Raw genomic sequence first — 15,171 nt, 5'->3', positions numbered from 1 at the left:
ACTACGAAAAAAAGAAAAATTTCCAAAATTTGAAATAAAGTCATGAATATTTATAAATAAAAATTGACATTTTGATCAGTTTATGACCAAAAAAAACTCTTTCTTCTATAAAGGGTGTTTTTTAAGAGGTATACAACTGTAAGATGGCAACAACATTTCAACTTGCTGCCATTTTTTCAGTTGTTTTAAGTTTGGCTTTTCGTTTCATAGCGTATATAGGCTCACACCCGAACAACGCTTCTAAATTGTGCTTCCAAGATGTGTCTTTATAATATAATGCTGTCCAGAACGTTACAGTCAAAGGTGCCTGCTATGGCGCTATAGAGCAATAATTAAGAGGCTTTCAAAAGCATACAATATTATAAATCACCAATTATTTGACCTTATTTGACCAATTATTTTATCTTCAATCAATTGATTGCAATCATGCGAGACTTCATTTATTCATCACTTGAAGTCTTTATATTCACTTGAAGTTCTTGCCGTTCTCAAGTGAATGCAAAGATTTCAAAGAATACAAAAACTTCCAAAGAATACAAAGACTTTAAGTGAAGACAAAAAATGTTAGTGAATGTACAAAATGCATGAAGTCAAACTATTGGAGAAAAAATATTGCAGTCTTATTAAGGTGAAATGATTGAAATTTAAAGTTAAAAACTTAAAGGGAATTTAATGAATGCAATCTTTGTATTGAAGTAAGTATTTAAAGATTACAATCTTAAAAGATTGCAAACCCGATATTTAAGGCCACAAATGTTGAAAATAATCATCGGAAGGCAGACGAGGCAGTCATATGCCAGAAATCATCTTTAAATTGTATCTCAGAAGACCGTCTTTTGAATGTAGTAATTTTGATTTCATTTTATAAAATATTTTAAAGTTCCATACGTTTAAAAAAACACCCTTTTTTTAATTTTTGGATAAGAAATATTAAGCAAATATAAATTAATAAATAAAATTTATTAATTAGTCAACCAACTTGACTGATGGATTTTCACAGGTTTTTAGACAAAAATGGTTGGACAATATTTAGGCTTTAATTAATGGTTTTTTAATTTGTTAAACCATGATGATGATTACGCATCTGTTAAGTGTATAAAGAAGAAAAAAAAACTTCATAAAGTTGTATCTCCAATCTTTGATTATAACTTCCATCTTCGATTGATTTGATAAGATAGTTTTCTTCAGATAATATAATTGTTCACAGTTAATATAGGTTTAATTTGGAAAATTTTATTCAAAACTTTCGCTTATGGTTTTAATTTATGCAGGTATCTTTTTAATAGGCATACTTAAAATTTGGAAATATTTGCCTTTTAAATTTGTTTTGGTTTTGGTTTTTGGGAAAGATTTGTCATAAAGATGCATTAATTCCGGTTATATGGTTTTGGTTTTTGGATTTGTGTATACGAAATACGATTTAGAGACTATATGCATTAGTATATTAAATTCGAAAAGGAACATGGTTTTTCACTTTTAGTTTAAACGCAATTTACACACTTACAATAGATTGAATTGATCTAAATTTTATTAAAATTGAAAACAGAATCACAAGAATAAATTAGTTAAACTAAAAGTTATTCAAAAAAACTATTTTTACAAATCTTAGTCTTTAATTGGTTATTAGTTTGATATTGGTTTGTTCAGAAATTCACAATCTCTCAAATTGTATTTTGTTATAAAGATAGCAGTCCGAGAATTTAATTTTTTGTGAAAATAGTTGAAAATTGTATACGAAAAAGGGTGTTTTTTGTAATTGACATGATAATTGTTTGGTTTGAAAGTTGAGAATGTCAAATTATTTTGACTTCGTATAAAGTCTTCGTCAAAACTCAAAAGTTGAAAATATGGAGTGACGACAATTCTCAAACTTTTTATGGGGATATATTAAGTCATTGATTTATGCCGAAAAACTAGCAACTTTTGAAACATTGAACCATAATATTCAACCAACCAGATTCATTGAAAAAGGGACGGTTTTAAAATAGCACCATTTATGTATGTATTTATTTTTCAAATGACCTATCATTTAACTATTTTTAGATTACCTTTTTAATTAATAATTATAATTATTACATAATAAATAATTATTTTTTGTTTAAAATTATTCAGGCTGGGATGCGACCTACACTGATAACTTCTCACCCCGTTTGTCGATTTGTCTTGCTTAAAAGTTTGAAAGGTTGGGTTAAAAAAGTTGTTAATTGAATTATTCTTAAAAATTTTAAAATTACCAACAATATTTTTTATATAAAGAAATGGTTTGGTTTTGAAAATCTAGTTTCGTTTCGTTAAATAGATTTTTAGCGGAAAAAAATTTTTTACCAATTTAAGACGCATTTCCTACATTTTTACAAAATTTATGAATGAAATAAATTTGAGGCTTATCAAGAACCGAACATCAATTTTTACCAAATTTGTGTACTAGGTATTTCTTGTAGATTTTAGTTTTTTATGAAAAAAAGGCATGTTGGATTTTTATAAAAAAAAACTACTGAATATCGAAAACAATATTTTCTGTGAAATAAAAAAGTTTGAAGACAATATTTTTAATTTTTGAAAAGCTATTTGAGTCGAAAGTAAATTTTTACCATGTTTTGGTATTGTTTTTTTGTTAGGTTTTTATTTTTTGTAAAAAACTGTCAATTCGATTTTTCTCAAAATCTTACCAGATGTTAAAAACGTTATTTTTCGTTGCACAGAATTTTTTTTGAGATAAGATCATTTTGTATTCGTAAAATTTTCGAGGTGACAAAGATTTTTTTTTCAGTTTTTTGATTTATAAAAAAAACATTTCGTTGCATTTTTAAAAAAAAATATATTTGTTTGGTATTACGTTACAATTTATTATATTAATTTTAATTGAAGTCTCTAGCGTTTTGGTTCATGAGATATTTAGGGTTAACCAAATTGTTCACTTTTTTTTTAAACTGCTATGGTTAAAAAACCACCCACGCAATTTACTGGAGAGCCCTTTCTGCATTATTATCTGTATAACAAAATTTACTTGAAGTCCTTATCTCTTCTGGTTCCTGAGATATGGACAATGAAAAAAACATCGCGAACGTACGACCGCACGAGCATACATACGTACACATGCACGCACGAACATCTTTCTAACAATCTTTTATTTCGACTTTAAGAACCTTGAAACGTCGAGAAATGTCAAAATTTTCAATTTGAAAAATCGGACCCATTACAATAACTTCCTATGGGAAGGTAATAATTATTTTTTGTTTAAAATTATTTAGTGCTAATAAACATATGTTTTAATTGGAAACTCATTGACATATAGTTACCTGTTTTTGAGATATTAAATTTAAGGAAAAATTAGACATTTTTGATGAAATACTTTTAAGAAAAAAAATCATTTAAGTCTTTTTTTGAGCTCGAAATTTCTATTTTTTACCAAAACAATTGAACAATGGTGACTCTTTTTTCGGACTTAAGAAAAATAAAAAATAATGCTTCAAACCTTAATTTCCAAGTTTAAACTCAAACAACTCAATAAATTATGCAGACAGACGGACGAAATCGTCGGCCTCACTTTTCGACTTTTCTATCATTCGAATTTAATACTTGGCAAGTATACCAAATCCTTATAACGGCTGTTTTTTCTAACGTGTGGTTTTCAATCTGTGAATACCTTTTTCGAAGGTGGTCTTTTTGACAGCTGTCAGATCAGTTTTATTTGCATTTTATAATGAATAAACTTTAATTCTTGAAAAACATTTGCAAGTCGTGCAAATTTATTACCAAATAATGGTTCGATCAATTTATTAAAAGATAGCGTGCTTCCAAAATGGGGTTATGTATGAAGTCTCTTATCTATGCTGGATCATCAGGAGACGATCGATGTCTTGAAAGAAAATATTCGGCGGTTGATTGTTGACAAACGAACCCAATTGCTGCAAAAAGTGGTCAAAAATTGAGTTTCTCGGCTTTGCGGCCACTTTTCTCAAGTCTTTTTTAAAATATAATGAAAAGCCCTTTATACCAAAGATAAATTCTTGGCCATAAAATTAAATAATTTTGTTTCTAGCAAAACACCTTTTATGGACTGGTCGAATGAAATACCTTGGTGGGAAACTACCAACTGCGGTAGACATATGCCGAAAATCATATTTACAAAATAATACCAATTTAATTCGAACAATATTTCTTTAAATTTGTAAAGCTCTTCACGTTTAGCTAAACGAATAACACACTTAATTTTGTATTCAAGGTTTTTCTTCTAAGTATATTGATGATTCTGGGATTGTTAAAATAAAATTTCAGTTCAAAACACCATTAACTGAAATTTTGCAAAAAAAAAAATTTAAAAAATTTAAACTAAATGACAACTTACTTATAATGAATGAATTGATACAGTCTCCTATTTCGATTTATCGATTTGTGGTCCTTAAACCATGTGACCTTTGGCGGGGGCTGTCCTTGCACTTTGCACACAATTCGCAATTCCTTGCCATTTTCCACAGTTTGATTGCTGGCTGTTATTGACTTTATCGATGCGAGCTGTGCTGTAAAAAAATTAGAATATAAACAATGAATTGTTTTTTTGTTTAACTAAAATAGAAAATATGTTTATACAAATTTCAAAGAAACATAAAATAAGTAAACTAAAACATGAACAAAATTTCCAAAATTAAAAAAAAAAAAACATTTGCTACTTTTTTGCAATAAACAAATTAGAGAGACACGTTGGCTATAAACAAATTGAAAATATCCGAAGACGAAGAAGAAATATATTTGAAACACAAAACCAATTTTGAAAATCAAAATCCAAAAACAAAAATAACAATATTTCAAAACCGAAAAACAAGAGACGATAGAGACGCACACTGACAGTGCACCTGAGGTAAACGTAAACGAATTTGGAATGATGCCAAACATCCTTTTTTTTGCATAGCACATTCGACAAGTATTATGTGTTTCATTTTTAATATAAATGGTTACAGATACGCTCCAAGGACTTTTTCTAAAAATACGAAATAAGAAAAAATCAAAAAAAAAAGAATATATGGAAAAATATACGTATTCGCATTCAAAAGACTTTTTGCTACAAAGAGTCAATAAACTCATAAGTTCGATTCCAATTATATTCTGACATGGCGCAGTGAGTCACTGTATATGTAGATTTGTTGTGCGATATTGTTATATACATACATTATGTGTGTAGGTATAAATTCATATATTCATAGCTTAGAGCAATTGCAGAGCAGCCAAACTGACGGATTATTATGCAAAATGAGACTCCTTCCGGGTGCCATTGCCACCATTGCTGCCGGTCCGCTCCACTCCGCCCACCGCCGCCGCTGCCGCGTTACTGGCACTGTTGATGACAAAGATGGCATAGGAGCAGCCGCCACCGCCGCCGCCGGAATGAGATGATGATGATGATGCGGCGACATATTTTCTTTGGATTTGCACCAAGGTGACGTTGGCTGTTGTTTCTATGGGCAGAATGTGAATGAAATGCTATTACGGTATTATAATTCTTTAAGTGGTTGTCATGAGCGGGATACTTAATTCGCAGACACGGCACTAAATGACTTGGCACATGGACGTATTTTTAGATATTTTCGTAGAAATTTATAGAGAAGCGCGATAGACAAGAGACTCTATTAATAAATTAGTTTTTAAGTTCGTACACCAATAAAAAAATATATTACTACCAATTTACAAAAGTAAGGAATTAGTTACACTGAAATTTTCTTAATTCTTTGTCAAAAATTTAAATTTCTCACTAATAAAATAATTGTATTTTTCGACATTTTTGTTAGGTTGGTATAATTTTACAAAAACTATTCTGAAAAAATGTCAAGAACTAAAAATATTGAACACAAGACGTGTATGTGCCACATATGAAAAGGGTGTTTTTTTTAAATAGTATATAACTTTAAAATGGAATAAAAAAAGTTGATTTTTCAAAATTGACATGAAATAAAAATGTACTTTCATAATTCGAAAATAAATAAAATCACTTCACAGATGACAAAATGGCCACCAGTTAAAACTATAGTGACAACTTAAAGTCCTAAGTAAGGTTGAGAATTACTTACATCTTAAAACAACAGGCTGCGTGCGGCGCTGCATAAAAGGACGAGAGCTGCTCATGAGCTCTATGAGCAGAAGAGGCGAGAGGAACGCCGACTTCTCACAAGGAAAAAGAGAGGGCATGAGAAGCGTGCGGTCGAAGATGTTGAGAGGTTTAAAAGCAGGAATGAAGTTCGAAAGTTTTATGAACAGGTGAATAAACCTAGAACCGAAGGCTGCAAAGACGAATTTGGAAACATCATAGTGGAACCGCAGTCAATGATGAAGATATGGAAGTACAAATTCTGCATAACGGCGACGACGAACTGAATTCCGCTGTCAGGCAGGATGATCCATTAACATAGACGACGAAAGCCAACAATCCCGATTTCCCGACTTAGACGAAGTAAAGATTGCCATATCTAGGCTGATGTCTAATAAAGCCGCTGGAGCGGATGGCTTGAATACCGAGCTCTTTAAAGCAGCTGGAGATAAGTTGGTTAGGAGCATGTACCAACTTATCTGTAAGATATGGTCGGAAGAAAGCATGCCCGAAGAATGGAACCTCAGTATTGTTTGGCCGATCCTGAAAAAAGGAGACCATCTAAACTGCACCAACTATAAAGGAATCAGTCTACTTAATATCGCCTATAAAATCTTCTCTGGCGTAATATGTGAACGTCTAAAGCCCATTGTCAACAACCTGATAGGTCCTTATCAGTGTGGTTTTAGACCGGGAAAGTCCACAGTTGATCAAATATTTACATTACGGCAGATCCTGGAAAAAACCCAAGAACACCAAATCGACACCCACCATCTTTTCATCGATTTCAAGGCTGATTTCAAGGTTGTTGAACTTGTTAAGGGGGAATATAGGTGACTATTTCACTATTATCATACACCGTTGAAATAACAGTAAAAAAGTTAAGGCAAGAAACATTACAATGATGTTATACACTTATTGTTTAAGGAAGTGTCGGGACGTATAAATAAATCTCTCCACAATATTTCACCCTTTTCGAAATTTTTTCGAAGTGAATATCGAATTTTCAGAATGGTCATAAGGAAATGAAAACTTGTATTCGAAACACTATAAAACTTCGCTTTGAAAATATCAGCTCTTGAGCTCTATTGCCAAAAATTTGTATCCTGAAAAAAATATAATTTCAAAACAAATCATGTCTACATAATGTTTCTTCATTTTTCAATGCAAAAGGGCAACTTCTTGTGTTCCTATGTGCTCGCGAGAGACATAAATGCACTCACATATGTGTAAGATTTCAAAAATAGCATTTTTGACATAAGAAACAATATTTGAAATTGATTATGATTAAATTGTACCATGCTCTTTACTTTTATAAATTTTGTGAATAATGAATTTTGAGCATTTGCCAACAAATACTTATATGCGCTAGAACTATGAAAATGCCCTTAGCGCGGCCGCCATCACTATCGCCATCGCCATGTTTACAAAATAACTTACCCAATAAAACAAAGAAAAGAAAAAAAAAACTGTTAATAAAGTGTGTTTGTATACATTTAATTTATTTGACAATTCTTCGTCACACCTCATACTGAACGGGACGGGACCGCCTACATAATGTATCATAGCTTGAATTCCAAAAATATAATAAATTCTAATAGACGTCCAATAGTGTCACTTAAATTAATCCATAAGTTTTAATAATTGAGTTAGAGCTAAATTTTTTTCATTTGATTAAACTTTAAAGAAAATCATTTGGACATCAAACTAATATTTTATATTACGGCAAATTTCAAGAATAAAACATTCACAGGTGAATATTATATCGAAATTTATGTGTACCTAATTTCTTTTTTATAAAATAAGCATCAGTCGAAATTTTGTATTTGTAAATTTATTATTTAAAAGAATACAAAGTTTATATTAAACAAAATAAAGAATTAAGTTTATTGGTCTAGTGGATTTATTTATTGAATTCAAAAAAACCAAACGTATTCTTAAGTTGAAATTAATTCTTTATTTTTCAATGCGTCATTATTGGGTCGAGAAAAATAAGAATTAAAAAAAAAAACAAATTTAAAAAACATACAAAACCAGGGATGTTAAGAAGACCTTTTTTCTTTTATTTTTTTAAAGAGTGATAATAGAAGGCTTGCATGGCCAAGCAATCGAGAGAATGAAAAAAAGCTTGTTTCCATTCAGTCTAAGATTTGTTTGGGGTATTTTTAGAAGATTGTATTGTCATCTAACTAGATGAGATCGGGTGTTTGTTTTTTAAATGGACACTTATTTGATAGCTCATTTTTATATTTTAACAATAACAACAAGTTGTTGGCAAATTAGGGAATGTCTAATTTTGACAATTTTGACTAGAAGATTGATATGAACTAATGTATACTCTTTTTTTTCGAAAATTTGATGCTTATATTGGTCACGAATTTTTAGTGTAGTTCTCAAGATTCCAAAACTAAAAACCTATTTCTGAATTCGTTTTCGATCTTGCAAATAACTTTATTAATTTTAAATGACACGATTTCAAACTGTTTTTGGAATGAAAAGTAATACAAATTTAGTTATAAAGGTGAAAAGTTTGCTTGTTTGTTTGTTTGAACTCTTTAATCTTAGAACCTACTTGTCGGATTTGAGAAATTATTTCAGTGTCAATTTATAGGTTACATAACATCAATCTAAGACTAATATGAACGGGGCACTTATAAAGAATAACACTAAAACAATTTTGCTCTTTTAAATTTTTTTTTTGCAAGCCGCAAAAGGCAACGTTTTAATTTTTTAATGTTCTTAACAGTTTTGTTTTTGAAAGTAAAAACCAACTTCTTTTTTTTTGTCAATTTCAACATTATCCAATCAAAATTTAGAAGGAACCTAAAATAAAAGATCATTCTCTTTTGGGTTTTTGTTTTTAAACCAATAATTTTTAACATTTGCCTTCTGAACACACCTTCTTTTTCAACATTGAACAACTTTGTAGATTTTGAGATGGTTTTGACAGAAACGTCAATCAGCTAAGATTGTAGACTTATTTCCTCAAATGTATAGAGAGACGCTTTTGTCTGTCCGCAAATACAAAAGAAAAACTTATATTTACAACAGGACGAGGGCACCTTGCCACATCGAAACCAGAATCAACTTTTTTTAAAGCAAAGATCTCAGGACGCTTTGTCTAAAAAAAAAATAGTATTTTGGATTTTACGATGAAAAGGAGTTATTTAAAAAGTATAGTTTATGCCAGGAACACGATGAACATTGACGAACACAAAATACTAAACGATTAACAGCTCTAAAATACAAAGATGTGAATTCACAATAGAATTTGAAAAGCAAAGGCTACTGCCTTCAGCGAAAAAAATTAGTGAATTAGAAGTTTCATAAAGAAGAGCTTACAAATAAAAATAAGGAAGAGTGTCGGAGACAATACGGAGCTCTGTGGCACTCAAGAGTTGATTTTAGGGATATCAGTTTTGAACACGTCCAATACTACCTGATTGTATTGAACGAAATTCATCGATACCAACTGCAGACTTTTTCGATAAGAGAGCTTGATGCCAAATTCTATCAAACATTTTAAAATACCAAGTCTAATTTACTCTAAAACAATGTAGAAATTTGTTCAATGGGACCACCAGTGAACCTTTTCCAACGAAAGCCATACTACCGGTCAAGCTTTTGCTCTTTATAAAAGGCTGAATTCAGCTAAACCGACTTGAAAAAGCTGAATTTTAAAAAACAGAATAATTACTCTCCCAGGTTTTTTGAAGCCTCATATTACGAAACACTAACCACGTAATTAGTTAATAGCCTTGATTATAATTCAATAGTTTTTGAAACAGAAATATTGATGAAGGAAAGAAAAAAAAATAAGACTTTGAAAAGTAAATTCAAGAAGTAAAATGCAAGAAGAAAATAAGAGACACAAATTGATTCACTTACAGATCACAAATCATTGAGCTATTTCTCACTCATGCTTGGCAAGCGGATCACATAGGAATCCTGATGTAAATAAAATTATATTGACACATTTATATTACTTTTACGTGTAATTAAGATAACAAATTAATAGAAATAAACTTCCTATTTAAAAAAAAAGAGGTATTATTTTAAACTTAGTGTTGAATAAAAAAATTCAAAATTGTTGATTATTTTGAAAACAAATTGTTAATGATTTGCCTCTGCCACTGAAATGAGAAAAGCGGGAAAAATTAAAGTTCCTCTCAGTGCACAACATATATCTTAGCAACGGGTTATCCATTTTGCGGTTTCAAAAGTATAGGGCTGGAATTCGACATCTGTCAAACCGAGTTGTTAAACCAATTTTCATTTACGAAAATGGATCGCTTGGTTATCACGGAACGCATACAAATTTTAAAAAAAACCTATTTCAAAAATGGTGATTCTGCCACAGCCACATATCGTGATAGTGCTTACATAATCGTCTAACTACGCAAGCAATTCGTAAAATTGGGAAGAAGTTTCAAGACAAAAAAAAAGGAAAGACAAAAAGTCAATGGTTGGTGCGCTCTTTGGTCCGGAGATGTGATTCTCGACGTGGCGATATCAACTGGTCACCAAGATCATGCGATTTGACACCGCTGAACTTTTTTGTGAGGATACGTGAAAGACCGAGTTTATGCAGATTAACCTTTAACTCTTGAGCACTTAAGAACCAACATATCGTCACGATATGGGGTACCGCCCAATAAGTATCAAAAAGTAGTCGAAAATTACTTCAAAAGATCCGATGCTTTGCAACAATTCACGTTGTGGTCGTTTAAATGATGTAGTGTTTTTAAAATATCATGAAAACAAATATTTTATATTTGTTTACTTTCGAAGCCGCAAAATGGATAACCCTGTATCTTTATCTATTTTTTGTCGCGTGAAATTGTACTAAAATTATTCGCTTTATTTTTCTAATCTGTTTTTCTTATATTAACATAGCAAGATATTTAAGATAGTCTATTCGTCGACACCGCCGGCCGCAGCCGCCCGTCTGACTTTGAGAGGAGCAGAGTGTGCTAAATTAAGTTTCACGAGTTCTTTTTAATTGCGTTTAAGATACTTTTTTTTTGAACATATTTTTTTAATTTATTTAGAAATTTTATGAGTCACTTCTTTTCTCCTTCATTATGTGTAGCAGCAACAGCAGCAGCAGCAAGAGCCGTAGCGTTTTGTTTTTCATATATTTATTTATTTCTTAAACGTACACTAATTTTTCTTTTCAAGTCCTTTTGTCATTTTGACTGATTTTTTTGCGAATTCAAAAAATAAAAATTAGAGGAATTAACTTGGTTTTGAAATTAATGTGACTTTTAGTGGAAACATTAGTATTTTATTTTGAGTTTTCTTGATTTCATAAATTTAGATACGCTGATGAATCACATTTCCTATTTTTGTATTGAATATGTTTTTATTATTGTTTTATTATTTTTTCTTGTTGTTGGTATGTCAAAGATTGCATACAATTTTTATTTGTGTTTTAACAAAGACGATAATTTTATATTGCAATGCTTCAATAAGTAGCCTATCATGCATGAAATTACTTAGCAGATTTGTAAGAAGATCTGTGGTCATGAGTGCGTTCAATTGTCTTAAAAAAAGGGGGAATTTATCATTGGGAATGTTGTTAACATCATTTTGGCTGTGAACAAAAACTGGAAACAAATATTCCATAAATTGAAGAAAAAAGATACACATACGCCATAGTGTCTCATTTCAATTGTACAATGAAAAGGATGGGAACTATTACTTATATGAAGTCAAAATAAATATTCTAGTATGCATTTTTTGGGATTTGAGATTCACCATATCGAAAACATTTAAATGTCTAGTTGAAAACACTTATTACAGAATCTTTCAATGGTTCACGGAAATAGACTTTTTGCAAATAATATCAGGAGATTATAGAAACAAGGTTTTATTTTACATTACAACAATTTTTTTGAAGTGATTTATTTCAAAATAACCGTTGGCGCTTTGCAGGTTTTTGGCGATGAGACGTCTCCTTTTTAAAAGGAACCACAGCCAAATAACAGCTCCTGTAACACTGGTTCAAAATATTATGTTTTTTATCTGACACACAAACCAAACAAAATACTTTTTAAAAGGAATTTTTTGTCCTCAATATGAATCTCACTTCAAAATGTCTATATTAGGTCAAGTTTTTGAAATATTCCTTTCTTAAAATGACAAAAACAGAAATACATAATATTCTGTTTTAAGATGATTGTTCAAAGCTAAGAAATGTAGTACATTGAAAATTCTAGTTTTTATTAAATATTTTTCGTAAATTCTTAACTGTCTTTATCTGAATTTTTGAAAAATCTTGAAGTTTTTCCCTCATGGCTTTGAAAAATACGTTTTACGCTAAACTTTTGGTGCTGAGGACAAATCTCAAGTCAGTTTTTAGATATATATATATTTGCTCAGAAGAACTCTTTTTCAATATATGTATTTCAAAAACTTAGACACAGTTTTGAGTGGTAGAAAATGGGGAATATTTAATGGCCTTATTTAATAAAATGAACGATTTTAAATTAATTTGTTATATAAAAGTTAAAAAAATAATATATTTTTGTCTTTTGTTGATACCACTTTCGATGATCTAGTTTTCAAAACTTTCGTTTTCAACCTTGTAAAATCAAAATACTAACATTGATAGTGATTCTAGGAAAATCAAACTTTATAGCTTTTTACGTAACACAACATTAAAAACCTCAAAAGAAAACAATAATTACTATTTTATGGGTCTTAAAAATGAAAAACAATTAATTTAAAAATACAAAAATATAATAGCCTAGAGAAAGTGACAGGTATAAGTATTAAGTAAGAAATCTCGATAAATATTTGAATTCTAAAGAACACAAAAATGATAAATTCATATAAAACATAATTAAATATTAAATAAAGGCGATTTATTTGTATTTTCTAGCATTGGACATTAATTTTGTTTTTTAAACTTGCATTGCAAATTTATTAACAAAATTAAATCACTGAATTAATAGTCGTTTTAAAATGATTTAGAAAATAAAATTGTCGTTACAGATCATCAACAATATCCATTAATTAACAATAAAACAACTAAAAAGCACCATAAAAATGTACAGAAATAAATATATAATTTTTTAAGATACCTTTAAATCATAAATTTTTAATGTGAAATAAAAATCTAAATAAACGACAAAAATTAAAAAAAAAACTTTTTTGTGGTATAATTATGTTTCGTGGAAAAATACAACCTTTGCAGCATTTTAAATTTTTTTTTGTGTCACCCGCGCACCATCAAGTTCTAAAATCTTGGAGCAAAATGTCATCAGAGGGGAACTATACAAGTCTACAGATGATGGAGGCCAACTGCGTTGGCAGCAACAACAGAAACATAATCATCATCATCATCTTCAAAATCATCAAATCATCATTAATGAGTATGACCTATATATTTCTTGGAGAAGTGATGACAAAAATAGATGTCAATACCTTTAGACTTTGGCAAACGATATTTAATGCTTTTCGACGCGTTTATCTGTCAAGATGCAAAAGACGGTGTTTCAGTTTCAATTTTGGAGGACACATTTTAATAATTATTGTGCGTAGCACACACAGTTCAGGTGGATTTTAAAATAATAATAATCCATTCAAATTGTCAGAGGTAGTGTGAAGAGATATGATTTTAATAAAGATAATAATAATTCCCATTTGAAATATTAAGTATAGTTTTATTGAGAGAATTAATTTTAATGATTGATGATGACGAGTGGTATCGAGGCCACACGCATTTTTTCTTTCAGTTTGCGATCTTTCAAATTTTCCTTCGAATTTTGTGCTGAATCATTGAGAAGATTTTTGAAGGATGATGAATTCGATTGTGATTCTATTTTTTCATTTAAATTAACCCCAATAATTGAAGTCTTTAACAGGATTTTCCAATAGAAAGTTTCATTTTGACCTCTAAGAAAAAACGAGTATTTTAAAAAAAAATATGGCTGGATGTCTGTCACTTTAATAACAGCGAAATGCTCACCACAGGTACGACTTATTCTTGGTAAATAACCGAGCAACGTTTGTAAATTATAAAATTTTTCTACCGAAAATCGGAGTCGGTGATCGTGACTTTAAAAGCTTTTACTCAATTCGGTCGTAATTCTCGTCCGAGTAGACATCAGGCAAAATGAACTTATTTATTTTCTCGAAACCTTACAAATTGTGTCTTTAAGGGAAGTCAATTTATCGTAACAGTTGGGCTAACCTCATATTCGAATATTTAAGGTCCGATCAGTCCAAAGAGTGACACCCTTAGAAACAATAGTTTTTGAAATGTTTGGTCCTTAAATAAGTTATTCTGTTTATTAACGTATCCTGTACCGAGGTCAAAAAGAGGCCGTATAATTGAATGTTGCCTACTTATTTCTTTTGTCTTTGAAAATTCACATAATTTTTATGCACCAAAGATACGAGAGGTTGCTGGTAATCTTCCCACTTGAGTTCTTGTGTAAGTTAAGCCTTAAAGGCCTTAAGACCTCCGTTTTATAGCAAAATACGGTGTAACGATGTTTGTGAAATTTAAAATTTCAAACATTAACTACAGGAATTGGCAATTAAGGTATCTATCAACACAACCAGCTATAGTAGCTAAATTGTCAGTTGTTAATGAGTGATGCACTCGGTTTTGATTCTTCACATCACTAACATGTCTCCCCAGTTAAAATAAGTCCACCAGTTGAACTCTATTGCCGAAGGAGAACTGTATAGTGAAGTTTCTTCATGACGACCCAAAAGTTCTTTGGATTTTTTTGATGAATTTTATCAATTGTCAAAGCGATGGTTCTATTTTTAGTAATGATACAGTTTTAAGAGTGACAGCTGCCTAAATAGCGGGCTATTCAAAATTAAACCTCTTTTTCCTGCATGTTTACAATTTTAATCTTAAAATTCACCGGAATCAAAGAGATCTTAAATGTTAAAAACAATTTCTTCTTTAATTAATTTTAAATGCGTGTCTGCAATTTTCAAACAAACATTTAGAACGAACCGCCAAAGGAAATGTACCTAAGGTCATAAAAAGATTTATTAGACCATAAATACTTAAGTTAAATTTGTATTTTTATATAGAAATTCCAAAAAACTTAATGCCAAGCCTT

At 30.2% G+C, this 15,171-nt stretch overlaps 1 protein-coding gene across 1 annotated transcript in view; it reads right to left on the bottom strand.

Annotated features, from left to right (window-relative positions):
• The window catches only part of LOC129944712 (protein vein), a 91,795-nt gene that overhangs the window by 13,400 nt on the left and 63,224 nt on the right, over positions 1 to 15,171 (bottom strand). The window contains exon 2 of the mRNA XM_056054348.1: positions 4,349 to 4,520. Coding sequence (XP_055910323.1) covers positions 4,349 to 4,520 — 172 coding nt within the window. The remainder of the gene's footprint in view (positions 1 to 4,348; positions 4,521 to 15,171) is intronic.

This window comes from Eupeodes corollae, chromosome 2 (genome assembly GCF_945859685.1).
Source record: "Eupeodes corollae chromosome 2, idEupCoro1.1, whole genome shotgun sequence".
Taxonomy (NCBI): Eukaryota; Metazoa; Arthropoda; class Insecta; order Diptera; family Syrphidae; genus Eupeodes; species Eupeodes corollae.
This window is presented reverse-complemented; position numbering and strand designations above follow the sequence as displayed.